Raw genomic sequence first — 18,128 nt, 5'->3', positions numbered from 1 at the left:
GTTGAAGGCTTGTTTCATATGTAATTTCAAAATAGGAAAACAGGAATTAAAATTGTAGCTTTTTTCAGTTTATAGTTACTCGCTAGCTATATGACAAGGCGCTTGTAACGACCGAACAGAATTTAAGGGCGCGTAAAGTTAATCCATTTGTGTTGTCTCCGAATTATTTCTTTTCAAGCGGAAAGTAATCCGTCAGCCCTGAAAAGAACCGTTTAAGGTATCGTTGATCCAAAAAGTTCGAAGCAAAAATCCATGCAAAAAATCTTATCTCTCATTTGCTTTGTAAATTTGGGTTTTAAACTTTGTGAATTTTTATTATCAGAGTTCATTGGGGTTTTGAATTGTGTCAATTTGGATATTGTATATCACGTTAAATAAAACTTATTTATTGATATTTATTGATGTGATGATGGAAGATGGAAACCTGGATAAAATATGGTAAATTGAAGATAGATAAAATGTACAGGATGTAACGAAATAACATAATGATATAAAATATGTTTATTTGTCTCATGATATTGTTTTATAAATCCCTTGATATTCATAATATCTAAGATATCATCGAACTTGGTTATTGGAAAGAAGCAGTAAAAACGGTTACAAACTCGGCCTTTCAACGTTACGTTACTGTTGTATTAATTACTAGCTGACCCGGCAAACTTTGTACCGCCTCAAAATATATTTATCAAATATATTTCATATAAAATATAGCCTATTACTCGTGGATTATGTAGCTTTAGAATGGTGAAAGAATTTTTAAAATCGGTCCAGTAGTTTTTGAGCCTATTCATTACAATCAAACAAATAAACAAAGTTTTCCTCTTTATAATATAAGTATAGATTGTGACTTGCATTTACGGTGAAGGACAAATCATGAAGAAATCTACTTGCCTGAGAGTTACCAATAGCCAGCGCAGTGGACTACGGTCTAAACCCCCTTTTACCTTTAAGAATAAACCCGTGCCTACCAAACAATAATAGATTGACGACGTTATTAAAAACGAATATATGAAGATACACATTCGGCGCCGTCAAAACAATCCATTTCAACAATAATTAATATTTAGAATGCGTCATAATCAAATCATACGCGTGTTAATCAAACCAAATTCCGAAGCATTCCGTTAAAATGAATAATTTAAATTAATTCTAATTCAAATCAAAATCCGTCGGTATGTACCGTTGCGGTGTTGCGGTGAATGTCGGATGTGTGGTGTGCAGATTGTTTCCATACGTCACACATAACATACCAACACATTATTACGTACATAATTAATGCATTATTATTATGTGTAAATGGGTGACAATTTATACGATGCTAAAACTGATAAATGTATGTTTATCTAGTTTTAAATGTATGTTTTAGTTGTTATTTTATGATTATGCGTCTTAATTTTTTTTCGAGCAACATGATACTTTATTATCTCGTTCATTTTTTTTTATTTTTGGAGACAGTAACAAGTAACAGACAGTAAGACAATAACATTACTTTTATGTTTTTTGATAATAGTGCATGTTTAGGCTTACTGTATAAAATTTAGTCTGTTGCCGATGTATTTTTTTTTTGGTTTTTGATTATTTCATAATCGTGAATTAATTCCTATTCTAGATTGTTTTGTAAGGAATGTTCAATCATCATTAAATTTTAATTTAACAGTGAAGATAAGCGTTGTTATTCAAATGTACTTCCTACCTAAGTCCTGAAGTCCTATCTAAAGTCACACATTCTTGGGTTAGCCTTACGCTCTACTGTTGTTCCCGTTACATATTTCAACAATTCTAATTACGTTAAGGTCACTTACCGGTAATCCACCCGAAGAGGAGGAACCCGATCACCTTCACAACACTAGCACTGAGCGTCCCCATTTTGCATCCGTCTCACTCACACACACTATGTTTCCTCGATCCCTGATGTTCCATCTCACCACGCTAGGGAATATGGTACGTCATAGTTGAAGAGGGTCTCCTTTGTAACCTGTAACAAAGAAAATAATTTACAGTTGCCTTCAAGATTGCGTGGGTTTTAACGCTCACAAAGATGTAATGTAGAAGACGTCGTCACGATAAAAAATATGGTGTGACGATCGATAGGATAACGATAAAAATAAATGTTCAAAAATTAGAAGAAAATAAATAAGGCTGTAATGAAGAGTTTTAATGAAATTCTCAAATACCTACCAAGTTTCAAAAGAAACGCCTCAACTGAATATTCGGTCTATCAAGGCGTTACGCAAGGCTGCAGACTGATTGTGTATAACAGGACCGCATTTTACATATAAAACAGATTCATAAACTTATTGTAATTATATTAAACCTTTATTACAATATAGAGTCGTTTCAAAATACAGTTTCAAATGTATAGATAGATGGCGTGACATTAGTCTGATTCTGCACGTCGCCACGCCGGTCTGACACTTAGACAATTTACAGCTACCTATCAAAAAAATAGTCAAGAGTACCAAAATAGCCAGCGATCACATAGAAGATATGATTTTCATTCATTATATTATGTAATTTTGCAAAGAAAATTTCTAAATAAGGACAAAGCAGAAAAACTGCATCCGTGTGCTTTAAATGCTAAACAATAACTCATTTTTATTTCGTTTCTTGCTTTTTTAAGGTTACGCGTTTATTAATTCTGTCTTTCTTTTAGGTCCTTAAAATTTGAACCGAACCATTTAATTTGAAGGCAAATTTATAAGTAAAAAACATTTAGCACCAAAAAACACGAAACACGATCACGACACAAAATCAGATTTGGGCGCTTGTAAAAAAGCGCCAAGTTTTTCATCTTCCGTGCAATTTATGGCGCGATGTGTTAACGTGTTACACCGTGAATGATTGATCGCCCGCGACATTGTACACGGTGTGTTCCCGTTTCGTTACTGGGTTGTTTCGTAACACAAGTTGGTAAAAAGGTTAAGCGTATAAATACAGTTGGTGTACAGATTAAGCTGTGTAAATAAAACTACGGTGATATGGTTTTGTTTATAAAAGTTTATTATTCAAGCTTTATATTTGTATTGTTTTACTGAGAGGTGGTGGATATTAGCATTTGTGTAGTGTTCCCGACTCAACCTCGGGATAGTAGTATCACTTAAACCCCATTTGGCTCGCTCACGCACCAACACGCCCGTCCTCACCGACGGTCTAGCATGACTGCCCCCACACAGTCCGCTCTCATTCCGTGTCGTATGCGCTCGAGACAAACTACCCACAAGGTGATACACTACAATTTGATTTATTCAGTGCGTTGTAGGACGCAAATTCATCCAGTAAATACCACTCGAACTTTCCTGATAATGCTAGGTAATTTCGCTTGTGATCTTGCATATCACGGTACATGCATAAGTAAAATCAGAATTCTCAAAAAAATCCCGCTCGGTGCACTTGTGAAGACTGAAGAACACAAACCTTGTGTAATTGTAACATTGGTTTACTTGGTAAGTCTATAAGAAAGCTATAGCTATAGGAAAGGTTGAGCACAGTCAGAAATTGCAAGTGTGACCATTACACACTAAATTTCATCCGTGCTTATGTGCTTCGGAGGGTACATAAAGGCGTTTGGTGCGTTAGTATGGGTAGAAAAACTTTCTACATCAATCCGCAATTGAGCAGCGTGGTAGAGTTTGCATCAAACATCACCGTTGAGAGGAAAAACTCCTTTTCAATAATAAGAAACAACATGGATTACAGTTATCGATTTTTCACTTGTTTTTTTTTTAATGTCTACCGATCACAAAACAAAATAAAAAAGATATACAAAGAAACAATATTTTTGTAATAAAGCAATAAGTTTTTCGTCGTCCAAATAACAAGAAGTTACGAAACGATGTGTAGACGTTTATATCGTGGATGATTGATCATTACAACACGTGTACGTTCCTCCAGTTTCGTTCCAGTAATATTAAATATCTGAGCTAGACTTCATACGAATTTTTCTTAGTTACGTTTAATATAAAATATACAGTTAAATAAAATGTAACGCTCAAAGTTTTTTTTTATTATATCCTTCTTATTATTGAAACTTTATTTAAATTATTTTGTAGACAAAATTAAAATTACGGTCAGAGATGTATAAAAACAAAAATACAATTCTATAAATTAATTATTGTTTATAACAGGAATAGTGACGAAATCACCGCAAGCCGCAACAGAACCAACCCTACGGCAGGGGACAAGTGATATAAAAGGAAAATATTACCATGAATAAAGAATTCCCTTCATAGTTTCTGGCATCTTTTCTTTTCCATGATACTAATATCCTTGGAAATAGCTGCGAAAGGGAAGAAAAATAAGGTTAACTTTCGCTCACTATCTGTTGACAATAAATAATTAGGTACTGATATAACCGTATATTTCATGAAGATTAGTACTTTATCTAAAACTTTTTACATTATAAAGTTAACAGCCTACTAAACGCTAAAGCAAGAGTCCTATCCGAATATGATGATACCGACCATTTCTGCTAATATAAACGCCGTTTGTTCATTTTTGAATTTTTTATTGTTAAAAAATCGGACTATAATGATATAGGCAAAAATATTTTCGACCTATTTCATAATTGCCTAAACTAGAACGTGTTACGTAATATAACACATCTATAATTCAATTTTAGAAGGACCTTTCCATGGACCACATTGCTACTTACTTCCATCGTTCGATATAGGTACTAGCTGCTACTAACTTCCGTTGTTAGTAGTAAAACACGACTTTTCTATAAACTGCCCTTTAAACTAACCCGTTCTAACCTTTTATATACTTACTGTCCCCGATCTATTAAAGAGTAGGCTGGGGTTTCTTCCACTTAACAAAGGAGTAGTCGATCTACTACAATAAAGCAACCGATATTGTGTCCGCACAATGCGCGACCCGGGCACAAACCGTATAAACCGGTCATAATGTACCGGATAACTTAATTAAATAGATTCGCCAACCGTCCGGGACATTTTTCAATTGGATAGTCTGACGGATAGTGGAATGGTCGGGGTAATTGAGTCTGTAATTGGATGTTCAGAAAATCTTTTACATTGATAAGCGTGTATTGTTTTATCGTTTAAAGTACGTGTAAGAAATCTAGACTTAAGTTTAAATGATTCTTAGTAGATTAACGGCTGCAGCGCTACGACCTAATGACTAATTCTGTGTATGAATATATATTGGCAAAAATAAAAAAATAATTTAGTGACTTTTATCAGCAAATTAAATATTATATTAAAGAATTCTTAAATACAAGATTTTTCTCAAAATTCCAAGGGTTTGTGAAGTCTTTTAAACTATATATAGCTACAATTGTACAGCATGGCCGAAATACTATCAATCTGAAAATACCCTGATCAGTGGGATGGTCCTCATGATGATGAAGCCTAACACAGATCAGAGAAAAATATATAGGTACATACATTTATATTTTGATAAAAAAAACTCGAAAAACAGGCAGAGTGAATAAACAGGCGTGACTTGGCCTTACCACTTTATTCTTTTGTAAATAAAAAAGATGAGATGAAGTAAAAAAGATACAGAAACTTTTTGAAAAGATTGAACTAGGAAAGATAAATAAATTGAATAAATTCGCCAGCCGCAAGAGATTTGAATGAATGAGCTGGGTAACTGCGGGTTCAGTGGAATAATTGGGCCGGATAATCGAATCATGCTCTTATTTCTTCATACTTGTACAAGTCTATCCACTTGTATCGTTTTGATGGAGACAAAGATTCTTACAAAGACGTTGAACTAAAAAAGTAAACAAAGGAGCAAAGAAAAGGAAAGAGAACTTAGTCTTATAAAACATACGAATAATGCATCCAGTCTTTAAAAAAATCTAATATTTGAGCGTTTTATATAACGTAAGAGAAGATTCTTTCTAGAAGGTTTTGATAGGATGGATCCCCTAGAAGAGGATTTTCAAAAATGAATTTCCTAAGAATGGGGAGGAATTGAAGAATTGGAAGCAGAGTAGAGAATGTTTGTAACGTATGTATGAAATGATAATAAGGATTGTAACAAAAAACAATATTGCAGTGACCACAATTTGTTCGTAAATATGGAAAACGTGTAGATATTTCACAAACTATGGCGAGACTTACTATTCTGTCACACAATTCCGCAATCGTACAAAATGGAAACAAATTTCAAGTTAACAATAATTTTGAGACATTTTCATTAAAACTCGAAATGAAACATAAGAGGGTAGAAGCTATAATTTTCTAAGTTCGTATCAGGAAACGCCAAACGAAATTAAGAACGGAACCGAAGTAAGTCACTTTCAGAAGAGTTATGGAGCAAGTTAGATTGATACAAATAACCAATGCTATTGTAAGGGTATAATCGCAATGGGTTAAATTGTTGGCGTTTATCAGACCTTTTGTGCTACAGTATCATAGGTATTAAATACCCTCTGTTTGATTCCGGCGGCACCACCGCCACACCTATTTCTGCCTTATAATATCAGTGTTAAGCGCTACTGTGTTCTGGTTTGAAGGTGGTAAGGGAGATATACTTTTCCGAGGCGTTCCAGCTTAGTCCGTAAGGGTAACGCATCTGTGGTCGACCTCAGGTAAGAATATCGAATCCTATGGGGCAGGGGTTCCCAAAGTGTGCGCCGCGACGCCCTGGTGCGCCGTAGAAAGTAAAGAGGGGCGCCGTGAGTCGATCCTCTAATTATTGGACACCACAGATATTGGTGTTTTGGTTATCGATTCAAAATGAATATCCAAATTTAACATCCAAAGCATTAAAAAAATTCATTCCGTTTGCAACAACATATCTATGTGAAGCTGGGTTTTCAGATGTAGCTGTGATAAAGAACAAATATCGCTAAGGATCAATGTGGAGCAAGAAATGAGAATAGCAGTGTCAAGTGATATTCCCCGCTTTGAAAAACTGCGCGGAGATCACTTAGCTCACCCTTCACATTGATTTGACTGAATACATATCGTATTTAATTTTTGTTTTTTCTCAACTCTTTCTTCTTGTTTTCCGTTTAAATTATTTTATAATAACGTATTGTACAATTTCATATTGTGGTGTTTTAAATTTCGTTTCGATCAACCTAAGGTAACTACTATTATTGTAGTTACCTATTTCTTTCGACTGTCTTCTTGAAGTTAGCTAGGACAGGGCACAGGGCGCCATGAAAGAATATTAAACTTGTAACTGCGCCGCGGGTTACAAAAGATTGGGAACTCCTGCTATGGGGGGTTGATTACAGATGTCCATAGGCGGTAATAGCTACTTACCATCAGAAGGACTGCATGCTGGTCTGCTACTCCTATATTATAAAAAAGTTTCTTCTGTGTTCAAATCAAGTGTGAATAGGCTACTTCTAGGAAGCGTATCACATCTTAGGCGTCAACAACGCTTAGCTTACCATAAGGCGAGATCGTGGCCAAACGCGTGGCTGTCCACTAAAAAAAAATAGTATGACGATTTTTTTTGTAATCTAAAAGTATCAAACGAGCATGCAATCCATCTCATGGTAAGTGGCCATTGTTACCTTTCTGCCGAACAACAATATTAACTATGATCTGGTTCGAAAGGTGTGGTAAGACATACTTATTCAAGGAGTTCCATTTTAAATAGTCCTTAGGAGTAACATAATACACCTGTGGTCGACCTCAATTTATGATCTTATATGGGATTGATTTCAGATATGCCTAACTATGGAATAGTAATATAGAATTAAAAATATTATTTCATGACGAAATCAAGAAACAACGAAAAAAGAGGCCTAAAACCTCTTCACAATTCATAATACTATGAATAAATCTTTAGAAGTTCACGAGAAGACATACGGTCCATTACGTTTATATCGGCTTTTAATCTGTTCAATATAACTTCTAGATATCCGACAAACATTGTCGGAGCAATATTTCATAAAGATCTCTCAAATCACATTGATACCGCCTCGGGCCTGTATTAATGGATTGCTCTTGATCTCGAATAGATTTTAATCCGATGTCATTTCTTAAATGCCTTGAAAACGCTCGAAATAAGGCCTTGTTTTACTACGATAGGGTAAGGCGATTAGCGACGATTAGCAAATATTTATACAGAGATAAAATATACAGTGATTATATATACAGAGAATAAATAATGATTATTCGGTCTCATCTAAATAGTGTTTTTTATTTAAATGTTTACTTATCTTGTACCTGAACATAACTACAGCCCACACATCACGAGTAGGAAAACGTCTCCTTTGAACTTGCGAGAGTATGAAGGTGTATGGTGGTAATGTCACGTTAGTTTAGCATAAGCATGGAAATTATTCTTGTATTCATGTATTATGACATGGGCCTCTCAAAAAATTACAAAACATGCTTCAATACTGTCAATGGATTGGCGATTCCTCTAAGATTTCTCTTTACCTACCTTATTACTAAGTAGGGATGAACGCAAGCTAATGTATAACTTAAAGATTTTAGCTAACCTTAAGGCATCCAAGAATTATATACAACGCACTTGACGAAGTGGTCACCACGACACAGTGAATTCTATTCCTGAGGATGTCAATGAAGAAAGCGCGTCTTACAAAAATACAATGTAATTGCTCATTGCTCACCACCATAGATTAGTACAGATTACACACTCTTAACAAGAAAATATAGCAAGTTTTGACAATTGAAATTGTCACTGTCATCTATTTTCGTGCTTGAAAAATATTAAAAAAAATATAGTTTTTAGATCATTTACGAATGAAATGATATTTCTCCGCACTTTTTCTTCGATTTCGTGTTTTTGTGCCACTTAACTGCACATGTCGGCATTGTTCCGCGTAAATTACACCATGATAGCCATTAAATGGCTGACACATTGGTCAGTCGTTTAAGCCATTTTATGGCTTCCTTCAATTACAAGTCGGTGAGATATCTATACTTATCTATGCTTACCGCTTACCAACTCACAGTCAAACAAGTGCACAATTTATTTTGTCGACTTTACAATGTAAATTTCATTCAATTTCGGAGACGGATTGTGGGGAAATATTTTGAATTCATTCACTCGACCGCACAAACTGTTCGTCTTTAGTAATTACTGGCTGTCGAGATTGTTTAACATGATAATTAAACAGTTTCGGGAATTGTTTCTTATAAACATTTGAGTGGTTTAATTGTTCGAAATTTAAATTAATGGGACATAATTTAATTACTGAGTAAATTTTATTTATATTTTTACACGAATGTGGTCACGTGGTTTCGTCTGAGTAGATAAGCATAGATTTAAGTGTAGATAATATCTTGATATATTTGAAATAAACATCAACAAGAATCAATTTGAAACATTTTTCAGCGAATAATAATTGGAAATACTGTGCAGGTTTTGATAAAGTTTTCGATAAAGGTAAGTAGATATATTTACAATCAGCAATTTAGAAAAAGTAATTGAAAGTTACTTAGATTTACGTTACAGGTAAAAGGATACGCGGAAACATACGGACAAGAATTCGTGCGAATATTCACCTATAATACGGAAAAGGCACGTAAAAATACACGAGCGGGCTTTTGCGTGTTCGATGCAGCTGCAGAATCACTGAATATGCATCCAGTGTACAACTGCCTAACCTTGCTTAAATCTAAAAAGTTCCCTAAAATATTAAAACGCCAGAGGATTGCCCAAAATTTCCATCTCTGGCAAAATTTATCTTGAGCTCAGGAGAATTTGAATTATACACTGCCCCGCCGGGACAGTTGGATCGTCCACAACAATTCCACAGAATTTGAAAATCTTTACTTACTTCTGTTATTTTATAAAGGTAGGTAAAATTTGGTTCAGAAAATCCCACTTGAACGTAAGATTGTCCAAAGTGTCGTCACTATCTTGTACGAATAAAATATTTAACGTACTTAAAGACGCATTCAACACACAGCTCACACTAGAATCCCCTCGGTCGTGGGCGCCATGGACATGGACAAGAACTAATACAGAAACACCCAGACCTAGATCTAATATCCAAAATCATTCAGATGTCTGTCTGGCCGGGTTAAAATATTGTGGTTATGTTTTATAATTTATCTAAATATAGGGTTGAATAGGAAGTATCATTTGTGGGAATAAAACTAATACAAGTTTTATCTATACATGCACATTTTAAAGGTAAATAAACCTATCTGGAGACTTTAGCCTGTGGACTTCAATATTTTTTTTAAATTCATATACCTACCAGTTTATTCATATTTTTATACCTTTACATTCCTTAATTACATTATTTAATGTAAGCATTTATTTTTAATTTATATTTTAAATAAAGAACTACAACAATTCAGTTGCAAAATGTAGCGTTATCTGGGCGTTTCGTTAAATTCAACGTTGCCGCGTTAAACGCAATCCGGAGCACCTGCAGGCGTTCCGATTGCGAGTGACGTTATCACGTCGTGTAAATGCACACAATTATTCTTAACGCCTCGCAAATTCGCTTTTTTAACGTACGTTAAAATGACGTTATCCGCGCGGCGGGATTGCGGAAGAACGACGGTGTAATGTAATTACAATGTAATATATTACATTCTTAAAGTTGGTGTAAATTTTTGTCTACACTATAAAAAGTAATGTTAAATAATTGACAATATACAATATATATTATTGATGATGTTATGTATGATGATTATTAGTGATGTTTTAATAATAGAATATTTAAATTCCTTGTAAATAAAATAATTGAGATTGACAAAATTCGTAACGCAGAAATCGAAACGAGAAAGATAGGTATTAGACTTTGTATTACCGCTCCATCGTTAATGTATTTTAACTTCGTTTTTAGCATTTGATACTTCATTTAAAAGATAATATTTAAGCAGGAGTTCACAGTCTCTCAGATATTCCACCCCTACCGAGCGATGTTCGGAAAGTTTAAAATTTTATTACAGTTAAGGTGCAAAACGTCTGACTGGTCAAAACTGTTTCCGCTTTCCCGAACTTTGCAAAATCGAACTTTTCCGAAGACACTTCGAAAGAACTCCGACGAACGGACTATTCTATTTGACGTCATTTGGACAAATGCAATCACACTTTCTTTTTGGGAAATTCGCCTTGTATTTTTTAGAATGTTACGAGTATTGTGTGTTATCGACGCGAATGACAATAAGTCAGAATAGAACATGCTGTTTAGATATGACAACAAAATTACAGTTGCCATTATTATCCAGAATTTGTTATTATTTTTGCCATTCCAAAAAAAAATTAAATTACTAAAATACATTGCAATTTTACTTCGTCTAAGATTTGTATATTCTAGCCAAACTGCTAGTACGCTCTGAAGTTGTTGCGAGCAAGTGTAGTCATACAATTTGCTATGGTGACGCGATTCATTTCTATATTTAAGCGGACTAGCAGATTTACGCAGACTATACCTAATATAAGCTGTCAACCGAATTTACTGTCATACCGGTAACAATAACTATTTCCACTAATATTAAGTTTACGGCAGAAATAACCTGTTATTTATGACTACAGGTATAGCATTGGAGCATCTTGATTTGCCGCAGACATATATCACACATTCATATCGAGTTTTGATTTGTTTCGAGGTCGTAAATACGTGGATTGATAGGTGATTTGGTTCTATACAGTAAAAGATACATCAAATGAATGGAGTAAATTAAATAATAAACAAGCATTTACTATATTTGACGTTAAAATAATATCTGTATAACGCTATTGAATACACAGACACGTTACATTAATTAACGGTTTCATAACAAACTACACACTTCTATGGTAGTATTGCTATTACTACTATTTTCTCATTGTTCTAGCATTTACAGCCAAAATAAAAGTACTATTTATGAAGTATATAACAAAAAAATACCACACATTTGAAATTGCAGCAGTGGTAGTACGTAACACACATACGCGTTTTTTTATTTTTCTGATATTATACTATTTAATACTTTAAATAACATAACACATAAAAATAATACTATGAGAGTTTTGTATTCATTTTATGTATTATAATTTATATAATAAACAAGAATTTAATGCCTTTGAATTTAAAACAGTAGCTACTAAACCTTATTGAGAATACAGACACGCTACGGTAACTATACTCAGTTGCGCTTTCAAAGTAAACAACATGTAGTTTGGTCTGCTGTTATTACCACCTACTGATCTACACTAAACCTACTGTTATTTTAGCATTTACTGCGTCAATAAAGCTGTTGTTTATACGGCTATAGGTAATATAGCGGAGTCGATTCGCGCGCATCTGGAATTGCCGTAAAGATTTATCGCGCATTCATATCAAGTTCAGATTTTTCTGACGTTCTACATACACATAATATTGTTATTTAAATACTAAACAAACATTTAATCCATTCGATGTTAAAACAGTAGCTGATAAACATTATAGATAATAGAGATACAAAGACACCACGGCAACTAGGTATACTCAGTTGCGCTTTCAAAGTAAACAACATGTAGTTTGGTGTGCTGTTATTACCACATACTGATCTACACTAAACCTACTGTTATTTTAGTATTTACTGCGACAATAAAGCTGTTGTTTATACGGCTATAGGTAATATAGCGGAGTCGATTGGCGCATATCTGGAATTGCCGTAAAGATTTATCGCGTATTCGTATCGAGTTCAGATTTTTCTGACGTTCTAAATACACATAATATTGTTATTAAAATACTAAACAAGCATTTGATCCATTCGATGTTAAAACAGTAGCTGATAAACATTATAGATAATAGAGATACAAAGACACCACGGCAACTAGGTATACTCAGTTACGCTTCCAAAGTAAACAACATGTAGTTTGGTGTGCTGTTATTACCACTTACTGATCTACACTAAACCTACTGTTATTTTAGCATTTCCGGCGAATATAAAGCTGTTGTTTATACGTCTACAGGTATAATAGCGGAGTCGATTGGCGCGCATCTGGAATTGCCGTAGAGATTTATCGCGCATTCGTATCGAGTTTTGATTTGTTTCATGCTCGTAAATTCGCGAATTTAGTGGAACATTGTATAAAGTTTGCGCTTTACAGATAAACTGGATATACAATATTGTCGGATACCGAAGATTTGTATTTCATTGGGTTTTCGATTTAGCATAAAATTGTCGGATTGTACCAGAATCCACCTCGTTCGGAATAAGGCTTCAAAGGCGTTTTATTCTTTACTGTATACCATTAAAATGAATGTACATTTTATCACCCCTTTTGTTATTTTGTTTATCATTCTCCACCTTTGCTGCTAGTACTGGTTAGTAACTTGTACAGTAGTGTTATTGTAGTACTCTTGCAAAACGATACCTATTTGCTTTAGTATATTAATTGATGTCCTACCGATTTTATAGTGTTGCATCATATTCCTCATATTTATCCATAGAGTAACTCTTAATGTCGTCGTAAGTGTCGATAGCATTTATAAAATAATCACTATCAACAATCGATAATCAACTTCAAGCTAAAGTTTTTTCTGTAACTATACGTATACATAGACGTAGATAGGTACTTTTATTATTACTGCAGTGTTCCATATATCAACAACCCATTACTGTCCCACTGCTGGGCACGGGTCTCCTCTCATAATGAAAAGGATTACGCCATAGTCCATCACGCTGGCCAAGTGCGTATTGGTAGACTTCACATACCTTTGATTTTTTTTTATATAAATCTCAGGTATGCAGGTTTCCTCACGACGTTTTCCGTCACCGTTTAGCTAATTTTAGCAAATTAATTATCATTTCTAATACGCACATAACTTAAATAAAAATCAGAGGTGCGTGCCTGGGATTTGAATCTCGAGCCCGTCGATCGAGAGGCCGAATTTCTTAACCACTAGGCTATCACTGCTTCCATTCACCATGAATTCACCTTTAAGGAGCACAAGAATTAACTAAATTACCTAAGTAAAGTTTAAATTCTAAGGACTAGCAAACATATACTACTCCTCACTAAATATTGAACAAGATAAAGTTCATTATTTGCTTATTTCTGCTTCACTTCTATTACACATATAATCATCATACAGTACCAAAGCATTTCATCGAACAGCACTTGCGGGCTCCAATTGAATTTCACACAAAAATGTACATTTTTGACCCAGTTAATCGGATGAATTTGCAAGCTAATAGTCAATTAATTCAACGGGCATCTGAAACCACAACGATCACAGTGAGACCCAAAATCACAGTCCTATCGTTAAATCAGCTAATGCTTAATTTTGGGTCGTGGCTAATCTAGCGCTTGGCCTGAATGGGACTGGTGTTCGATTAATTGAAAATGGGTATCTCAATTGATTGGGGATGAATAAATTTAATTGAATATGATATTAAAAAGAATGTTATCCGTGTATCCTTGCGTGTTTTGATAATCTTTTTTCATGATCACTTAATTAAAATTGTTCCGTACACTACCGTACCGTAATATTTTTAAAGCAAATAAACATAAAAAAAGAAATTAGTAAATACTACCTATATGTGTACATAATATAAGCAGCTTTACAATATGTATAATATTTAGTAGAATTGCATTTTTTCAGAAAGAAAACGGATAACATAATACTATAATACTATATATATACTATAAATATGAAATAACAAAATAAATACTATGTTTACTTTATAAACAATAATATATTTCGTCAATTTATACAAAAACCGTATGCATATTTTATTAATATAGGTATATTTTCAAGAAAAATCAAAATACAGTCTTAACTATAAACCAGCTTATCATACGAATACAAAAATATTTATAATCTTATTCAAAAAGTATTCAAAAAAGTGGTACACTCAAAACTACTTCAAGAGACATTCTGGCAGAAGTCAAAAGTCCACTTAAGGCGGCGCCAAGAGACTTCGCAGATAAAACGTTGCAATATGAGAAATGGCCGCTGAGAGTAACTTAAAGTACTGCCATTGTGTACTGAACTTCAATTCTCATGTGCATTTTGTTCATTCGTCGTAATATAGTATATTACGACGAATTAGGGAAATAATACATATACTAAAACAATATGTCTAATAAAGCCCTCAGTTTTCGTAGCTCTTAATCGATATAATTTCGGTCATGGTCAAACGTGGGATGCGTGACCACTAGTGTCAAAATATATCTGTTTGAAAATATCTGACACAGGCTGACGACTAAACCGAACATTCCTTTACGAAACCACATTGGAGCAGCAGTAGCAGTAGCTGAGTTCACTCCAAGTCTTCCATCGTTGCGGAGAAAGTGATGTGAAATAAAAATGGTTAAAGCCATTTCTAGACTATTAAGTCCTGATAGTCAGCAGGCGGCTCCAAAAGCAAACCAAGATTTTAAAAAATCCATACGCGTTCATAAGTGGTTAAACACCACTAGCATAATTAGAGATCGTAATTAGATTAATACTTAACACGTCATAAGTATCTGTACATCGATACGTGCAAAAAGTATTTTAAGAACGTACAATTATATAGTCTAACCAACAAACATTTTTACTTGTTAATTGAAACTTAATGGAATCTGAGATGCTAAAATCGCGCGGCATAAGTAAGAAGTTCACTTAAGTCAGGAGACTTTACAAATAAAAACATGAGAAATGGCTAGACTTGGAGTGGTTTCAGATGTTGCAATTTTGCTTAAACGGACTTTAAATATGCGCCATGTGAAATCAATATACAATATGAATTCTAATTTTGGTGAAATAAAGTGACAAAAATCATGAACCCTTTACTACCCCACAGCTCGGCTCGAGTATCTTCTCAGACTAAATCGTGTCATAATATATCACGCTGCCCAATACAGATTGGGATATTTTACAAATCTTTGAACACTTTTTGGGACATCTTTTAAATATATAGGCTTGCTTAAAAAGTTTTCTTTAAACATTCATGCAAGTAAACATTTTATAAATCTATTCATATGTATATGTTCGAGAAGTTGAACCTCAAGAATTAAAAGTCAAATTCATTGCTATTAAGGCAATCAATTATGTTGCCATTAAGGTCTATCCATTAACTTAGAAGAACTAAATGGTGTCAACAAAGATGATCTCTTACTTAAAAGTACTAATGACTGTAAGATAGTGTACAATATAAATGCACTTCCAAAATAAAAACTATACACTATCCAAGAAGTAATATGTATGTGCATTTTGATTAGCGGTTGTGACGGTTATTTTTGGTAGCGTTCGGATCCAACTTGCTTCTAATTAATTCTCTCGTAAAAACAAATAATAATCCGGAAAATTTAGGCCACAATCCATCCCGATGATAAAATACTGATTGATATATTTTACAAATTTCGTATATGACATTGTAACATGTAGGAATCCTCAGAATCTTTTGTCTTTAACCATTAATCCAAGTAGCAATGAATGTAACATGCACATACTCCCCTGAAGTTCGAACACAGATCTCAAGAGTTAATAGCCAAGATTTACTATCATAAGGCTATCACTTCTTGTATCTAAAAATGTACAAGAGCTAATAGAGAGAACAAAAACGATACACGTAATTTAGATTAAACACTAACTGAAATAATGTACAAATTAGTATAAAATACACTTCCAAAATGAAACTATACAAGAGTAAATAAATTAAACCTTAATATTGTAATCTGGCACACTTAAAAGCGCGCGGCAAAGTCACAAGTCCACTTAAGGCGGCGCCAAGAGACTTCGCAGATAAAACGGTGCAACATGAGAAATGGCCGCTGAACCGAGTGGGTGAGATATTGCGATTGTGTGCAACGGTGTTCTTCACAGTCGTAGCGATGCTAAGCGAGGTTTTATGTATGTGCATTTTGATTAGCTGTCGTGACGGTTCTTTTGGCGAAACGGACTTGCTTATAATGGAAAATCCTTTCCTAGCTAAAAATATTATGAAATTGAGTTACTTGAAACAATAACGGATAAGTCAGCTAATTAAGAATCATAAAGCACTAACCTTTTAGATATCTATATGGTTTTGTATACAAAAAAGAAATCCGGGATGTTTCCCATGAAAAGAATTTTGCTTTAATGTATATAAAGTATATAAACAATGAAGACAATTCTTGCTGTTAAGAATACTCTCCGCATCTCCCAAAACGCTGAAGTTAAATGACATTAAAAATAACTATTTTGAAATTAAAACAACATTTCAATTTAATAACAGTAAAATAAAATCAAGTTCAGAATTATGAAATAATGTACTTTCAGACACAAAATGTAGTGAAGATCCAAACAGAGCACTTTAAACTTCGTTAAGTAACTGTGACCATAACGAATAACGAACGGATCTTCTCGGCCAACCATCAACCATTCCTGGCTCAACATTGGCTACATTACTTTTTCACTAACTTCACAGCGAAGGAAAACATCGTTAAGAAATCTGCGCTTCGAGAATGTTGGGGAGAGCATGAAAAATGCGCAAAAATTTCGAAGATTAATTCATCTGTTCGTTCGTCGTCGCTGTCCTTTATCTGAGTCTGCCGTTCAGTAAACATTTAAATGACGCTCAATAAAGTCACTCTATTTTGATATTAATTAAACTTAATTTATGTCTTCAAATTTTTTTTCACTTTCTTGTTTATGAATATTGAAATTTCGACAACATTACATACAACCTAAATAACAAACAAACAAACGCTTTCTACACTCACAGCCCCACACTAGGATTCCCTGTGTCGTGGGTGCCATGGACACACACATAGACAAATACACAAACACCCAGACCCAGAAACAGAAATCTAAATTCATCATTCAGATATCTGTCTGGCCGGGGATCGAACCCGGGACCCTTAGCGCGTCAGACCGGTATGGTGACCGCTCCGCCACGCGGGTCGTCCGTTTAATACTACTAATCCGTCCGTTTAATAATACGTTTTAATCTTTGTTTGTTTTTCTTACTGTGTGACACCATTGCTTTATTTCCGAAGTACAAATTATTACAATATCTAAGGCAAGGTGTCTGTTAATCTTGTCTACTCAATTTTTAAGACTCTTATCATGTTACTGTGTTAATAATCAAATTGTATCAACCCGAGATTTCTAAATACGCTAAAAACTATGAGTATTTGCCAATTACCTCCGATTCTATATTACACTTCAATCACAAAAAATGTGCAGTAAAGCAAGCAAAATGCGCAAAAATATTAAGATTAATTTATCTGCACGGTCGCCGTCACTGGCCATCTTTTATCTTGCCCTGCGC

General features: G+C 34.2%; 1 protein-coding gene across 1 annotated transcript in view; it reads right to left on the bottom strand.

The window, feature by feature from the left end:
• Window positions 1-18,128, bottom strand: part of LOC140750996 (uncharacterized) — a 342,338-nt gene that overhangs the window by 243,247 nt on the left and 80,963 nt on the right. Inside the window, exon 2 of the mRNA XM_073084780.1 lies at window positions 1,803-1,975. Within this exon, the coding sequence (XP_072940881.1) occupies window positions 1,803-1,866 (64 nt within the window). The 5' untranslated portion in view covers window positions 1,867-1,975. The remainder of the gene's footprint in view (window positions 1-1,802; window positions 1,976-18,128) is intronic.

This window comes from Epargyreus clarus, unplaced genomic scaffold (genome assembly GCF_041222505.1).
Source record: "Epargyreus clarus isolate Ecla_fem2 unplaced genomic scaffold, WU_Ecla_fem_2.2 ptg000021l, whole genome shotgun sequence".
Taxonomy (NCBI): domain Eukaryota; kingdom Metazoa; phylum Arthropoda; class Insecta; order Lepidoptera; family Hesperiidae; genus Epargyreus; species Epargyreus clarus.
Note: the sequence above shows the minus strand (reverse complement) of the source record. Positions and strands in the feature narration are given on the sequence as shown.